General features: G+C 42.2%; 2 protein-coding genes across 4 annotated transcripts in view; both read left to right on the top strand.

Annotated features, from left to right (window-relative positions):
• The window catches only part of cpm (carboxypeptidase M), a 31,365-nt gene extending 29,063 nt beyond the window's left edge, over positions 1-2,302 (top strand). Inside the window, exon 10 of one of the 2 annotated variants that reach the window (XM_084049845.1) lies at positions 884-2,302. In XM_084049845.1, coding sequence (XP_083905971.1) covers positions 884-1,129 — 246 coding nt within the window. In that variant the 3' untranslated portion in view covers positions 1,130-2,302. The remainder of the gene's footprint in view (positions 1-883) is intronic. The other variant, XM_084049846.1, reaches the window with a different exon arrangement.
• An 11,105-nt stretch (positions 2,303-13,407) lies between these two features.
• ahcyl2b (adenosylhomocysteinase like 2b) overlaps positions 13,408-17,479 on the top strand; it is an 82,700-nt gene continuing 78,628 nt past the window's right edge. For both annotated transcript variants that reach the window (XM_084049356.1, XM_084049355.1), the window contains exon 1: positions 13,408-13,951. In XM_084049356.1, the coding sequence (XP_083905482.1) occupies positions 13,520-13,951 (432 nt within the window). In that variant the 5' untranslated portion in view covers positions 13,408-13,519. The remainder of the gene's footprint in view (positions 13,952-17,479) is intronic.

Here is a 17,479-nt window from a genome sequence, read left to right as displayed (position 1 = left end):
AGTGGACTGAGTGTACTTATTATATGGTCACAAGCTCTTGTTAATACTTGGTTACATACAGTATCTATACATTCCACAGACAGACCTGAACCACTTTCAACCTGGCTTCCCTATTTCAGAGACGTCATGAAATATTGTGAATATAGCCGATCTCCAAGCTGATAGTAGATTTATTTTCGACACTGTTATACACTGTGTGAAATGTATTTTATGAAAAATATCTGTTATCAAAGAGTTTTGCATTTCCCTGTTTCTCAACGTTGGGCCGGGGACCACCAGGGGCCTAAACGGACTCTTACCGGTCCGTAAATCTGACCGCTACGGGTCCATTTGCTTCCATTTGTACACTCAGAGTTCAAGAAACACTGAGGATTTTACAGTGTAGATTGGGGGTCCCATATATATATATATATATATATATATATATATATATATATATATATTTTTTTTTTTTTTTTTTTTTTTTTTTAATCTCAAAGGAACTCTGTGAAAACGATTTTCAAAAAGTTAATGCTCCATCCACTTCAATGTTAAAAAATAAACGGAGAAAAAAATCTAAATTTTCCTTTGAAAAACACTGTATGTCTGAGTGAGACATGCCACTTTCAAACATCAAACAACAAATGTCAACGCGGTCACAATGACCTGTTGACGTTGACATTTGTGAAACCACACCTGAATCACCTCAGTGATTAGCAACCATCAGGGAATCAATCACACTGAAGACAAACACTCTGTGACCACTTGAAAAGGTAAAATAATAGCCTAATTCTGGCACAGGGATCAACAAGCTTGAAATAAGCCTGGCACTGAATGAGTTAAAAAGAAAATCGTACCCTTCAAATGAAAAAGGTTGAGAATCACTATTGTATTTGATTGACAGGTGTCATATCCTGGACATGATGTTCTGAGAGAGACGCTGTCCGTTCCCTACGATCCTGACGCCTACTCGGCCCTCGTCCACCACTTCCAGCTACGGAAGGCCACGGGCGTGGCAGCAAGCCACGCCCCCTCGCCCGGCCTAAGCCACACCCCACTCCCTTGGACACCCTTGTACGGACGTGGGGCCATGTCTATGCCCCACCTACTCTGGGTTGTAGGCGTTTGGTTTGGGGTGGGGCTAATTTAAATCTTCGCTACGGACGCTAACGGCCGGGATACCTCAGAAGACAAAACAACAAATATATAACGAGACAAGCATATTAAGTATTCTACTGTGTGTATTACTTTGTATTTATCCTTCAGAGCAGTGGTTCTCAACCTGTGGGTCGGGACATGATTTTTAGGGGGGTCCCCAGATGACAGTGAAGCGACAATATAAGGACTTTTAAGACTTTTTTTAATACCTCTACAAAAAAGAAAGAAAGAAAAGAAAAAAGACCATTACTGCATCAAAAGTAATCAACAAACTATACTATAAACCATTGGCTAAATTGTCAAATAATATAAGAAAGATACCAAAAGCTCACAACGTTGTGAGCTTGTAGATCTGCTATTTTCACAATATTTATCTGTGGAACGAAGTCAAACAAAATGGGGGGTCCCCAGTTCAAATATGATTATTTTGGGGGGTCACGGCCTGAAAAGGTTGAGAACCACTGCTTCAGAGAGCGACACCGTCCGTCCCGCTGCAGTCTGGACGCACGCATGCACTTTCACAAAAGGGAGGAGCCTCGCCTGCCACGCGGAGCTAGCGGAGCCTCCCTATTGGTTCGTCAATCCGCCAGCCTCAGTGTGCCGGTTCTGCCCTCTGCCCGCCGACACTCACACATATTGAAGAAGACTTTAACTCTGATATATCACAGACTTCAGCGCCTATGTATAGATACACAGTTGTCAAACAGAGATGCACGCGCTTGCTTGACTACAAGCGCCCGCCCCTCTGCACTCTGATTGGCTGGGGAAATAAATGCATGTGTCCCAGGAAGGTTGCCTCCTTTGTTTAAGCGTTGGACGTCATGGCGTGAGCCAAGCTCTGCTGAACAAAGCTATGGGACAATAAAAATGAGACCCAGACTGTACTATACTATTATGGGATGTGTTTAGGACAGTACTGGACATGGCCTATGTCTTATTGCAGGTATATTTTTTGTATAGGCTATATTTTATTCTACGTTTTCTTGCTCTATTTGCACAAACGAGCCAAAATATGTTTTTCTTCTTGCAAATTGTGTTTTTGTACAGTAATTTTGAATATTTGTATACCAACTCTAATGATGTAAGATGCGTTTCCTTTGTAAATGTTTTTACGAGCAGATTTTCTGTACAATGATAAGGTTTCTATAAGCATTTATGTTGTACCTCTGACAGACACACTGTTGTTGAATAAGGATAAAGCAAATGTTACAATTCAACCCCATGGTCTCTGGTGACTGGCAGATCATATACCATACATGGGCAACTGGCGGCCCGGGGCCACATGCGGCCCCCACCTTCACTTAATGCGGCCCGCAGGTTAATATCGGAATACTGATATATTATTGATTTCAGCTGTTACAATTCCAAACATGCAAACATGACCCTCTTTAATTACCAAGTGTCAACGATGCTACAAGTCTTCTTACTTATCAAAACAAACGAAACAGAACGAAGAGAAACATATTTAGCTTTGCGTCAATTACACAGAAAAAAAACAACAAAACAAAAATATTTGTATTTATATATATGAAGTGGTAGCTTCATATATATAAATATCTTCATTGTTTATATTAAATGTGAGGACAATTATAATCTGTGTATTATTTTTTCAATATATAATGATAATTGACAGTTGGGTCACTCCCTCTTACCTTTTCCCATATCTACTTATAGTGTGTGTTGGCATGGGCATGTTGTTGGTTGATCCAATAGAGAGTTGGTATAGCTCTTTACAGTCAACCAGACCTCAGGCCTTTACAATACATTGCTCTTTGATACTTGCAGGTTGATGTGCCACACTATGCTACATGCAATCAAATCAATAGCTAGTGTTTTATGTAAATTACCTCTTGTTTAAACAGCACTAAATAGGAGACACAAAGCCAATTAACGTTGTGGTGACGTCTTTCACTGACGTTCAGGACTAGGCCAGACCACAGCCCATATGGGGATGATTTTGATGTCATCTAAGCGACTTTTTAATCACCCATGGCCGTCTGTTTTAGGTCACTAAAAAGCTGTCCATACGATGACCTGGCGATGACTTCCAAATCATCCCCATATGGGCCGTGATTTGGCCTATTAGAGAACGTCGCTGAAAGACGTCATGATGACGTTGTGATGACGTCCTTCGGTGACGTTCAGGACTAGGCCAGATCACAGCCCAAATGGGGACGCCATTTCCAGGACGTCATCTGAACAGCTTTTTTGTCACCCACACTGGCCGTAAAAACGTCTGTTTGAGGTCGCCATAGCCGCCCATAAGATGTCCTGGCCATGATGTCCAAATCATTCCCATATGGGCCGTGATCTGGCCTACTCGTAAACGTCACTGAAAGACGTCATTATTAAGATTTGATGGGATATATGTCCTCATTTGTATGCAATGCTGTGTTCTTTATATGATGTGCAATGCTACAGTAAGGCGTCAAGGGACAAGGTATAGAATGCATGCCTGCCTCCTATAGCTAATCACGTTTATATGATTACCACCTGTGTGTGGACCAGTTCACTTCAGTGGTGTCTGCACCGTGAGACTGATGAGTGCAGCCCTTCTAATAAAATATGCCATGCTTGGCTAAATGGAATTATATCTCCAGGTTATGGGCCCAGGAGTCGTTCGGAAGAAAAGTTTGTCGGTTTCCACCGTGTAGTCGCGCAACAAACAGCGTGCTAACGGGTTGCTAAGCTAGCAAGGAGAGCAAGCTAGCATCATGGATCAACGAGGAACAAGCAGGTTGCCTCGACTTGCGTTCGACGGAGATGAGACCAAATATGAGATATGGGAGACAAAAATGTTGGGACATTTTCATTTAATTGGACTAAAACACACGGTCCTGGGAGAACCGAGGACTGAAGCTGAAAGAGCGGCAGACGTGAAGAAAAATGCCGACGCGTATGCCGGGATGATTCTACTGTTGGACGACAAGAGCCTCTCGTTAATTATGAGGGATGCTGCCGACGATGGAAGAAAGGCTCTAAAAATATTAAGAGAGTATTATGCCGGGAAGGAAAAACCCCGGATAATTAATCTGTACACCATGCTTACATCGCTCCAGAAAGCGGACGACGAAAGTGTTATGGACTACATCATCAGAGCAGAAACGGCCATCACAGCACTGCGAAATGCAGGTGAGACGTTGGGAGATGGTCTACTAGTAGCTATGATCTTAAAAGGACTGCCTGTGAGTTTTAAGCCATTCGCAATTCATGTGGCACATACAAATGATAACATCACATTTGCTGAATTCAAGACTAAGCTACGAAGTTTTGAAGAAACAGAGAAGACAAACGCAGCTGAGTCGGGCAACAGTGTGATGAAGACCCAGGGGAGAACTGGGCGGCGACCCGCAAAGACAAACGCACGTGACCGGTGCAAAGAAGACACAGAGATGGTGTGCTTCAAGTGTGGCACAAAAGGTCACCGAGCGAAAGAATGTCGACAGAAGACAAATCTGTAGTCGATGCAGAAGCGACACACACAAAGACGCCACATGTAGGCGTAAGGATAAAGACATTAAGGACAAAAGGGATGGCGCGTGCAAAGTCACAGAAGCAGATGACGGTGGCGACTTCGCGTTCAAGATGAGGGACGGGGAGCAGCTGCCGGCGAGCGGCATCCAGGAGAGGGGCCTGATGGTGGACACGGGGGCCACCTGATGGTGGACACGGGGGCCACATTCCGATAACGGAACCGAGTATATGCAATGATTTTCAAACACTGATGAGGAAAAACAAAATCAGACATGAAACGTCAGCTCTGTATTCCCCGCACCAGAACGGGACCGCTGAGAGGGGTTGGCGTACTCTTTTTGAGATGGGTAGGTGCATGCTTGTTGAAAGCAAGCTACCAAAACAATTATGGCACTATGCAATACAAACAGCAGCAGTGGTACGCAACAGATGCTTTAGCAGGCGTACAGGGCAGACCCCTTACCAGCTGCTGACAGGCAAGAAGGCTAATGTATCAAAAATGCAGAAATTTGGGTCTATATGCTACACGTACAAACAGGATAAGGGAAAACTGGATTCCAGGTGTGACCAGGGGTGTTTTGTGGGATATGACAAGAACAGCCCGGCGTACTTGGTTTATCATCCAGATACAAATAAAGTGCGAAAACACAGGCTAGTGAAGTTTGTAAGCAGGGTAGCTGTAGAGAAACAGACACAGACAGGAGAGACAGACTCAAATGATGGCTATGACCATATGAGACAGCCTAGGACTAGCGAGACCACGCAGGAGGTCAATAGGAGAGCGGAGAATGCTCAAGAGCCAAGTGTAAGGAGTAGAAGTACACATAGTGCTAGTCCAGATGCAGTTATGAGGCCTAATAATCATAACCCAACACAACAGAGTGTGACAGGTGATGAACCTGAGAGTAGGAGGTATCCAACTAGAGATTGGAGGAAACCTAGTCACTTAGATGACTTCGTAGATGAAGACAGTGGTAGTGATGGAGTTTATACCACAGTAGACTACTGCTACAGAGCAGTATATGGTGTTCCACAGACTTTTGGGGAGGCTATGAGGTCGGCTAACTCAAAACAGTGGGTAAAAGCCATGGATGAGGAGGTCCACTCATTAAATGAGAACAAGACATTTACCACAACAACCCTGCCAATGGGCAAGAAAACAGTGGGGGGTAAATGGGTTTACTCTATCAAGAGTGATGTAGATGGAAGAGACAAGTACAAAGCACGGTTTGTGGCCAAGGGTTACAGCCAGGTAATGGGAATAGACGATGGGGAGACGTTTTCACCCACAGCAAACCTGACGAGTGTAAGGGTGGTGTTACAGAAAGCAGCGCAGGAGGACCTGCTCCTACACCAGATGGACGTGAAAACAGCGTATTTACACGCTCCCATAGACTATGATATATACATCAATCCACCAGAGGGTTATGAAGAGAAATATGATGGTCTAGTGTATAAGCTTGAAAAATCACTTTATGGTCTCAAACAATCAGGGCGCAATTGGAATAGAGTCTTGCATGATTGTTTAACTGAAAATGAGTTCACACAAAATCCAGCCGACCACTGTGTTTATGCCAAAGAATCAAAAGACAAAAAGGTGATCATAATCATATGGGTCGATGACTTGATCATTGCAGCCAGCAATGAGAACATTTTGAGAGAGGTGAAAGAGATGCTTGCAGGAAAGTTTAAAGTGAAAGATCTAGGCAGACTCAAACATTTTCTGGGTATCGATTTCAGCCAATCCGATGGATGTGTAACTATGTCACAGGAGATGTACACTAATAAGATACTACAGCGTTTTAATATGGAAAACTGTAGAACCAGAGAAACGCCCTGTGATCAGAAACTAGAATATTCTGAGGATGCAATCAAAATGAATGATGTCAGGATGTACAGGGAGGCTGTAGGAAGCCTTATATACCTAACCACTTGTACCAGACCAGATTTAAGCTTTGTGGTAAGCAGGTTATCACAGTATTTTGCTGAGCCTACAGAAGAGCAGTGGGTTACTATGAAACATGTTTTAAGATATCTCAAAGGTACTTCTGAGAAAGGGTTAAGTTTCAAAAGAAACAGTGAGAAGCTAGGTATACAGGCCTACAGTGATGCTGACTGGGCGTCTGATGTCAGCGACAGGCGCAGTACCACAGGATACTGTGTGAGTCTTAGTAATAACAGTTCTCTAGTGTCTTGGAAAACTAGAAAACAGCCCACAGTAGCGCTCTCAACATGTGAGGCGGAGTACATGGCACTGGCTTCAACCATTCAGGAGTGTCTTTATCTAGAACAGTTACTAGAAGGTATCGATAACTACAAGTACACACAAACTGTAGTACACGAGGACAATCAGGGAACGATTGCTCTTGCCAAAAACCCTGTAAACAGACAGAGGAGTAAGCACGTGGACATAAATTACCACTTTATCAGATCCACTGTGAGTGAGGGGAGAGTCATTCTGATGTATTGTCCTACAGATGATATGGTTATGGCTGATATAATGACGAAACCTGTAACTAAATTGAAACTGAAGAAGTTTGGTGCTGTTATTTTTGGAGTTTGAAATGTGTAAGAGGGGTTCACATTCACTCTGTATGTTTTTGTTTTGTTTTTGTTAAGATTACAACAACCTGAGTACAAGTGGGGGTGTTAAGATTTGATGGGATATATGTCCTCATTTGTATGCAATACTGTGTTCTCATTTGTTTAAATCATTAATGCTTTAATGAGTCTTCCAGTTTAGTAGACCTCGTATTGTGAATTTGTACTTCCATGTACTGTTGTTCTCATGTCTAACTAAATCAAGTACATCAATCAATCAATTCTATACATGATGTGCAATGTTATGCTTGTGCCACAGTGAGGCGTCAAGGGACAAGGTATAGAATGCATGCCTGCCTCCTATAGCTAATCACGTTTATATGATTACCACCTGTGTTTGGACCAGTTCTCGTGTCTGCACCGTGAGACTGATGAGTGCAGCCCTTCTAATAAAATATGCCATGCTTGGCTAAATGGAATTATATCTCCGTATCTTTCTCCGAATGCAACGTTAAGCTGCAGAACTAAGCATAACTTAACAGTCATGATGACGACGTTGTGTTCAGGCCTAGGCCAGGCCAGATCACAGCCCATATGGGTATGATTTTGACGTAATTTCCAGGACGTCATCTGAGCCAGAGGCGCCGGAATGGAATATGACCAGGGGGGACACATCAGGGACACATGAACGCGTGTTTTAAGGGAAAATCAAGGTTTCTCTAATGAGAATTAGAAGAACTCCATTTCCATGACACATATCATTTAAACAAAAATAAGCACTTTATTTAGGAATAAGGAAGGTAGAAGGAAGGCGGTGGGGGGACCCATCTCGTGCTCGCGGTGGTCGCGAGGTGCGGGGGACTGGACTGATTTTATTATTTATTTATTTAAAAAATCACACCCAGTGTGAAGTGGGCGGTGTGTGGTCATCACAACATGACTCACTTTAAAACAAAGGATAAATTACCTTTTTTTTAAGTCCATACTGCTATTCATAGGGCTGCACATGTGTCATGTGTTTCGCTAGCCAATCACAGTCCTGAATTTGCAAAGTCAGCCAATCACATTACAGCGGTGGCGATGACACTAGCTGTAATGTGATTGGCTGACTTTGCAAAAGTATAGATTTGCATTGACTGTGGAAGGGTTAGGGTTGTAGACTGCGTTGTAGACTATTGGCCAATCACGGTGCAGGATTGGTCAGTGTCCAAAACTCACTTATAGGGGGCGGTTACACCGCCCCAAAAAAGAAAAACTGAATAGTGGGGGGACACTGTGTCCTTTAATTAAACAGGCGCCGGCACCACTGATCTGAGCGGCTTTTACATCACCCACACTGGACATAAGAGCATCTGTTTGAGGTCACCACGAAGCCGTCCATAAGATGTCCTGGCGATGACGTTGACGTCCAAATCATCCCCACATGGGCCGTGATCTGGCCTAGTCGTGAACGTCACTCAAAGACGTCATGATGATGTTTTCATTCGTCAGGACTTGGCCAGATCACAGCCCATATGGGGATGATTTTAACGTCACTTCCAGGACGTCATCTAAACACATTTGTCATCACCCAAAATTGCTGTCAAAATATCCATATGATGTCCCGGTGATGACGTCCTGTAAATGACGTAAAGATCATCCCCTTATGGGCTGTGATCTGGCCTAGTCCTGAACGTCACCGGAGGACGTCATCATAACGTCATCATGACGTCATTGTGCTTGCTGGGAACATTTATCTATAATAAAATTGGTATCCTGATCCTTTATCAAAGTGAGTGGTGGTCCTATAAAAGTGTTTAATAATAATTCTTTAATTAAACAGGCGCCGAAAAGACCATGTCTTGTAATTTATTGTATCATGAATGGATTCAAAATATTTTCACTAAATAATACTGTTCTAACCATGACATTTATTTAAAGTACCTACGAGTTGCTGAATCTTCCCTCTAGGTGTCAGTGTTGCCCTTCAATAAAATTGGGATTGGCGTGTCAGGGAGGTCTGCATATTTATCTCTCAAATAAACATCTGATGTAAGACCATAGAATAGTATGCAAATAGTTGATAAACTGTCATTAGTTCTTTATTTCTCAAAAATTCACACAAAGGCTCTGACTTAGGGGACCCCTCGGTTCTTGGGGCCCTGGGCCGAGACCCAGTTCTGTAATCCTCCCCTGAATAGAGCTCATGATGCTAGTCTTCCTTTATGCTTTCATCATTATGATGTTGAAAATCATTGTAATTGAATTCATTATTTCTTCAAATACAATAATTACACACCAGTTTTAGTCAAAGATGTCATGCCAACACACCCTGCAGTAAAACTAGACTAGAATCACACATGCAATCCACTACCTCACTATAAAAACAGCCATGACTTCAGATCAATTTTCTATGGTCAGACTATATATATTTTTCTATAGTCAGTGTATATATATATATATATATATATATGTATGTGTGTGTGTGTGTGTGTGTGTGTGTGTGTGTGTGTGTGTGTGTGTGTGTGTGTGTGTGTGTGTGTGTATATATATATATATATATATATATATATATATATATACATATATATACTGTATATATATATATATATATATATATATATATATATATATATATATATATATATATATATATATATATATATATATATATATATATATATATATATATATATATATATATATATATATATTAGTGTACCCCTAATTGCTCCCGATGAGTAGGTTGGTGCCTTGCATGTTTCCTCCGCCATCGGTGTGTGAATGGGTGAATGTAATGCACAATCTATGTAAAGCACTATATAAATGCACCATTTACCACACACGCAACCTGGGGGACCCAGTCAATAAGTAGACTATATATATACCACCTTATTCTTGAGCAAACATTTGGCATGTTTATAGACAGATTATGATAATCTTCACCACTATGATGTCATTATGTCAGACATCCGAATGCCAGCCATGCTGTTAACTGGGATTTTGTCCCAGTTTTGTTAAAGGTAGGGTAAGTGTTTTTGTTTTTGGTTAAAATTGTGTTAGATAGCTCTAGATACAGTAGTACTCATTGCTATAGAGTGTTTGTTTAGTAACAGTGTTAAATAGCTCTATATTCTGATAGTACTCATTGCTATAGAGTGTTTGTTCGGTAAGTGGTATAAAAGGAGTCTCCCTGTCTCTCCGGCTCTTTATTAACAAGGAAGTGCATTTTCAGGACAGGATACCAATTTTATCCAATAAGGAGAAAGAAGTCATACAGGACGCAGGGTAAACAAGTGAAGAGATGACACACAGAAATGAGCAGACAACATTGGAAATGGAACACTATAAAATTGAAGCTGATAAATGGGTACTCTCTCCTGATTGGCTGAAGATTGTCAACCGGTGAAAATGTATCTTCTGTTTATTAAAGATCTGGAGGGACCGGGAGACCCTTGTTACTGACCAATCACACTACACTAATAGTGTGTCATTGCTATAGACTCTATAGCAGGGGTCTTCAACAGGGGGTCTGGGACCCCTAGGCCCCACTAAATGTGAACTACATGGCCATCATGTGGAGACTTTTACTCAATGGTGTGCACTACAAGCTCCAGGATTTCAGTAGCTACCATATTCCGATAGTAATCATTGCTATACAGGGGTCTTCAACATTAGCCGAAAATAGCAGATCTACAAGCTCATTATAGACCACTGGTCTATAGTAATGATCACTATCAGAATATGGTACTGAAATCCTGGAGCTTATCATTCAATTCAATTCAATTCAATTCAATTTCATTAAAGTGTCAAATCACAACAAGTTGTCTCAAGACACTTTACATGTATAGAGCAGAGACCCGACAGTCCCACCCTGAGCACGCAATTTTGTGACAGTGGCAAGTGGCAACGAAAACCCCCCCCTTAACTGGAAGAAACGTCAGGCAGACCATAGGCTCTAAAGGTGGGAGACCATCTGCCTCGATACCTACCTACACACCATTGAGTAAAAGTCTCCACATGATGGCGATGTAGTTCACATTTAGTATGACCTCTACTACTGACCCCAATCTCACGCAAAATGTGAAATACCAGCAACCACTTGAATGCAGAGCAATGTCATTTGATGCAAACATTAATAACCATCAAGTTAACAAATTAGTTATGAAATGTTACTTTACAGCAACAAACCATGACAGTGTGGTAGCACAAACATGTATTTATGTTAACAATATAATAATAATAATAATAATAATAATAATAATTATAATAACTAGAAAATGTGCTCCTCGGAGCACAGGTCTCCGCCAGTACTGTTCCTGATTAATCCTGTCTTACCCATTTATATTACATATTGTCACGTGTCACTTGACCAACGTTGGCTTGGTCAAGTGACACGTGGTGGCGGAGACAAAAAATCACACCCCATTCATATTTAGAAACAACAGTGGTCATCACAGTGATGGAAGCTCACTTCAAAAAATATAAATGATTTTTTGAAGTGCGTGGTGATATTTATAGGTTTTTATTTCATCATGCGTCTCGCTAGCCAATCAAAGCATTGGTGACAACATATTGTCACGTGTCACGTGAAGCTTGACCAGACCAATGTTAGCTTGGCTGAGACGGACACACACACGGATGGACGGAGACGAAAACATACTCTCCAGTCTCCACCATACTGGCGGAGACAATAACTAGAAAGTACTGTTCCTGAAGAAACAGTGTGGGATCGCTAAGAATGTTGCTGGTATTGAGTATTGTAGTGTTATAGTAGGGTCATAATACAATGACATCAGTATTATGACGTCACTAGAATGGCATTATGCATTATGACTAGAATGGCATTATGCATTATGACGTCACTAAATGGCATTTCTCCATTGAAATGACCCAAAAAACAGGAGGAATGATACAAATAATAACTAGAAAAAGTGCTCCTCGGAGCACAACTCTCCGCTGTTGGGAATGTTGGGAATGTTCTATCTGTATAAGTGTCCTATCCGTCCTGTCTGTATAAGTGTCCTATCCCTCCTGTCTGTATAAGTGTCCTATCCGTCCTGTCTATGTAAGTGTCCTATCCGTCCTGTCTGTGTAAGTGTCCTATCCAATTTTTACAGTATCCGCCATTTCTCAACCATTTCGTGATTGTTCCTGTCTTACCTCACTCTTACCAGACTTGTGTTGGGAATGTTGGGAATGTTCTAATTCTTATGTTCTAACTGTCCTATCCATAAGTATAAGTGTCCGATCCGTCCTGTCTGTATAAGTGTCCTATCCGTCTTGTCTGTATAAGTGTCCTATCCGTCCTGTCTATGTAAGTGTCCTATCCCTCCTGTCTGTGTAAGTGTCCTATCCCTCCTGTCTGTATAAGTGTCCTATCCGTCCTGTCTGTATACTGTAAGTGTCCTATCCGTCCTGTCTGTATACTGTAAGTGTCCTATCCGTCCTGTCTGTATACTGTAAGTGTCCTATCCGTCCTGTCTGTGTAAGTGTCCTATCCGTCCTGTCTGTGTAAGTGTTCTATCCGTCCTGTCTGTATAAGTGTCCTATCCGTCCTGTCTGTATAAGTGTCCTATCCGTCCTGTCTGTATAAGTGTCCTATCCGTCCTGTCTGTGTACTGTAAGTGTCCTATCCGTCTGTGTAAGTGTCATATCCCTCCTGTCTATATAAGTGTCCTATCTGTCCTATCTGCCAATTATGTATCAGCCATGCAGCCATTTCGTGATGGTTCCTGTCTTACCTCACTTTGACAGTGGCACAGTCACTGTCAAAGTGATGCCATGTATTTATACAGTATTTCACCGTATTGTCACGTGTCACGTGAGGCTTGACCAATCGGTGTGTCATATTTAGAAAGTGAAAACAAAACTCTCCTGCGGAGAGTAATAATAATAATAATAATAACACAATGATCGCTAAAGCGACCCCACAATGATGATGATGATGATGATGATGATGATGACAACTTCTTGAAAAAAATATTGTGCTACTGCTTTTACTTTGGCACTTACGTATACATTTTGTACTATTTTAGTACTTTGACGTAAGTAAAATGTTGAATGCAGGACTTTTATGTATACATATATATATATATACATATATATATACATATACATATATATATATATATATAGACTAGTACTTCTTCCACTGCTGGTTTCAGGTTGAGAAACAAGTGGAAAACTACAACGACCACAATGCAACGCGCGTTCGCAGCACCAGTCCCTCTCCCCACTCCACATCCGCTTGGCTCGTTATCTCAGAGAGTGTGTGTTGTATGTGTGTGTGAGTCAGAGAGAGAGTGTGTGTGTGTTGGTTCAGGTTGGTTGGTTGGTTGGTGTGTGTGTGTGGGGGAAAACAGGACTTTGTGAAACCGCAGCGACCATGTCAGTCCAGGTTGTGGCAGCGAAAATGGCCGAGGTCGAGCTGAAAGACGTGCCCGGCATGGTGGCCGCTGGTTCCCCGGTGGTGACACCCAGCAGCCCGGAGGACAAAACCCCAAACCCGGCCATGAAGAGCAAGAACGAGCCGCCGCAGCAGCAGCAGCAACACGAGGTCGGCTCTTCTCCTTCTCCCGCTACGACGACCACCACCAGCCCCGTGGAGCCCTTCTCCTCCTCCTCCTCGGTCAAAGGAGGCGAGGACCCAGCACCGAGCAGCGGCTTCCTCACCCCGACCAACCCGGGCAAGATGCCCCAGGCGTCGGCTCTGAAGCAGCGGCCGGAGCCGCAGCAACAGAACGGAGGAGGAGGAGGCGGAGGAGAGGCTTTCGTCAACCGGGACGGCACCGTGGCCGAAGCCCCGCGGATGAAAAAGGTAAAGATAACCGTTGTTGTTGTTTGGCTTCTATCTCCTCCTGTTGCTGCTTGTTTTGTTTGGGAATCAAAGCTAAGCGGCCGATACTGCAATGGAAGAAGAGGCTCTGACTCGCATGGTGTTGCCATGTTTCGTGGGAGAAACGAGCAAACCGGGTCTAGGAAAACAACAGTGCTGGAAAAAAAGTACTCACATTTCTTACTTAGGTAGAAGTATCAATACTGCAATATGGAAATACTCCGTCTCAAATAAAAGTCAAAATTGACTTGAGTAAAAGTACAAAAGTATTGGTATCAAAATATACTTAAAGTACAAAAGTAGAAAGTGCTCATCATGCAGAATGTTTCAAACGTGTTTTAAACATCTCTTGAAACACATTGTGAGCTTGTAGATCTGCTATTTTCAAATGGCCGAAAGGTATACAGGGCTGAAGTGGTTAATGTGTGTTTTGTTATAAAACATCTACAAAGTAACTAGTAACTAAAGTTTTCAAATAATTCTAGTGGAGTAAAAGTACAATATTTGCTTCTGAGATGTAGTGGAGTAGAAGTAAAAGTACTGAAATTGGAAATACTCCAGTAAAGTAAAAAAATACCTCAACATTTTACTTAAGTACAGTACTTGAGTAAATGTCCTTAGTTGCTTTACACCACTGGAAAACAAGCCCAAAAGAAGCAACTGTAATAGGCCACATGAGCACTTTGAACCTATATACATACATTTAGCTATTTGAAAATGGCAGATGTTGTGAGCCTATCTATCTGCTATTGTAGACCTGCTTAGATCTGCTAGTATTTTCAAAAGAATCTTGGGGGGGAAATGTGGAATATTTTAACAAATCTGATACACGGGGTCCCTGGGCACAACATATTCTCAGTCTGCAGACAAATACATATTCATCTGGGGGGACATGAAAATATTTGAAGAACCACTGGTTTAAACAACATTAGGAAACGAGCCCACGTACACTTTAACATGCTTTTTACTACACTTTAGAAACAAGCCAAACAAACAACAACCAATTATTGTCAAAGAACTTCATAGGAAAAACAAGCCCAAAGTGGCTTATAACAAGCCGACATGGCAACATCTGAAGCTCTCGCATTGTGTTCAACCTTAACATGCTAGCAGCAGCAGACAGGCTAACTGAGGCTAAAGCTGATTCAGCTCTGTGTGTGTGTGTGTGTGTGTGTGTGTGTGTGTGTGTGTGTGTGTGTGTGTGTGTGTGTGTGTGTGTGTGTGCGCGTGTGTCTCAGTGTGTGTTTCTCACTAGGTTGTTAGGCTACTGTTCATTTTAACAAAACGAACGGCTCCATTAGCTTAGGTTAAGGTTCCATTATGATTCTTACTGTGTATTGTTCGAACACAACATGCAACTGGCACATTAATTCTAAAGGGGGGGGGGCATCTACAACAACACGGTGCTCTTCTTGTCCTGTCAGAGGTGCTGAGTGTGTTTTGGTGCCACTGTGTCTCTCTCTCACACACACACACACGCACACGCACACGCACACACTACACACTGTGTCCACGTTGGCAGCGACCTCTTCTCAGAGCTGTCACTCAGCCACACTGTCTGTCACCGTGTGACTGACAGACAGGGGGTTGATGGAGTGATTTTAGGTCCATTCACTCTGTTGAGGACATTGGCTCTCAATGAGGGAGTTCCAGGGGGTCCCCCCAGCTAAATGATGGATACTTACCAACCAAATGGACCCTTACGGGTCTATAACTCTGGGAGCGTACAAATGGAACCAAACTCTGAGTTGTGTACAAATGGAACCAAATGGACCCTTACGCGTCTGTAACTCTCTGAGTTGTGTACAAATGGAACCAAATGGACCCTTATGGGTTTGTAACTCTGACAGTGTACAAATGGTCCATTTTGTACACTCACAGAGTTAAATTAACGTTGATTTTACAATTTAAACTGGGGTCCCAGAGATAGAAATGTGATTTAATGGGGGTCCGGAGCCTAATGCGTGTCAAACTTGGGGGTCCTTGAAATTAAAATGGTTGAGGATCACGCTAGAGCCGTAAAAAAATATTCTCTTATGGGGGTCCCTGGCATAGCTTTGTCCGCGGGCTAATAAGTGTCAATGTGGGGGGTCCTTGACAAGAGAAAGTTTGAGAACCACTGGTTTAGGAAGCTTCTTTTCTTTGTGTGTTTGTCATGGCTTCAGATCACATGTATCAGGACGTGCAAGGAAGGAGAAAGAAAGGCGCATCCGTGACAAGAGACACGTCTAGCCTTGGATCAAGACTATCGTAGATGTCATTTGATCTTATCGAGTCTGACGTTTACTTTCGTATCATAGATATGCAAATGTCAAAATGGATTAAATACATCTATGATAGACTAGTCTTGATCCAAGGCTAAGACAAGTCCTCAGCACAGTGTGGTTCTCAAACATTTTCAGGTCAAGGACCCCCCCCCCCCAACCCCCAATTATTAATATGTATTTGGCCGCAGACCCCCATCTGAAAATGTGTTCTCCCAGGGACCCCCATACAAAATTTGTGTTAAATGTTTCAAACAAAAAGTGGTCAATAATATATATCACCATATATTATTTTGTTGAAAATACCACATCTAAAAGCTCACATCGCATCTCTGCGTTGTGAGCTTGTAGATCGGCTATTTTCAAATAACCAATTTATATAGGTTTAAAGTGGTTATTAACTGATTATGATTATTTTTTACTCATTTGGCTTCAAAAATATCAAAATAGACTGTGAATGTTCACTAGTTGTAGCAGTATAGGGCTGGGCGGGATGACTTCAAGTCAATATTACGGTTACTTCGAGCCTTTGCCTCGATAACGATTAGTGAACGATTGCCAGATCTAAGCTCATAGCATGGCACTCGGTGCCGCGCTATGAGCTTGTATATCTGCTATTTTTGACTAGCCAAAGAAATCTGTAAATGACACAGATGCGTTCCCGTTCTTAATGGGTGAAGGACCCCTGGACTAGCTGACAGCTCCGTATCTTAATTCATGTCCTTGCCCTCTGTTTCACCTCACCGTAGTGTTTAAAGTTATCCTTTTGTTTGCTTAGATGCTTAAAATACGTTCTGTGAAAAGCCCTATAACCCTGGCCAGTCTGGTAAAAGTGTGTGTGTGTGTGTGTGTGTGGGACTGAATGATCTAACCTCAGCCATAATAGTAATTGGTAACCTCTAACGCTGTTCCAGCTCTGCTACCTAGCTTTGACATGCTTAGTTTACTGTAGACTCTCTCCACCCATGACCCCAACAGGCACTTAAGAAAGGGAGTTTCTACCCTCCACGGATTTGGGGATTTCAGAGGTAGTCCCCTGGCCTTAGCGGTGGACAGTGGTGGGAAAAAGTACTCGATTGCTTTACTTAAGTAAAAGTATCAATACTGCATGCAATGTAGATAAATACTCTGTAACAAGTAAAAGTCCCGAATTCAAAATGTACTTGATTAAAAATACAAGAGTATTGGCATCAAAATGTACTTAAAGTACCAACAGTAAAAGTACTCATTATGCAGAATGCCCCAT

Source organism: Gymnoscopelus microlampas (genome assembly GCF_963454915.1).
Source record: "Gymnoscopelus microlampas genome assembly, chromosome: 23".
Taxonomy (NCBI): Eukaryota; Metazoa; Chordata; class Actinopteri; order Myctophiformes; family Myctophidae; genus Gymnoscopelus; species Gymnoscopelus microlampas.
The sequence above is the reverse complement of the archived record's forward strand: the minus strand, read 5'-3'. Positions and strand labels throughout refer to the sequence as shown.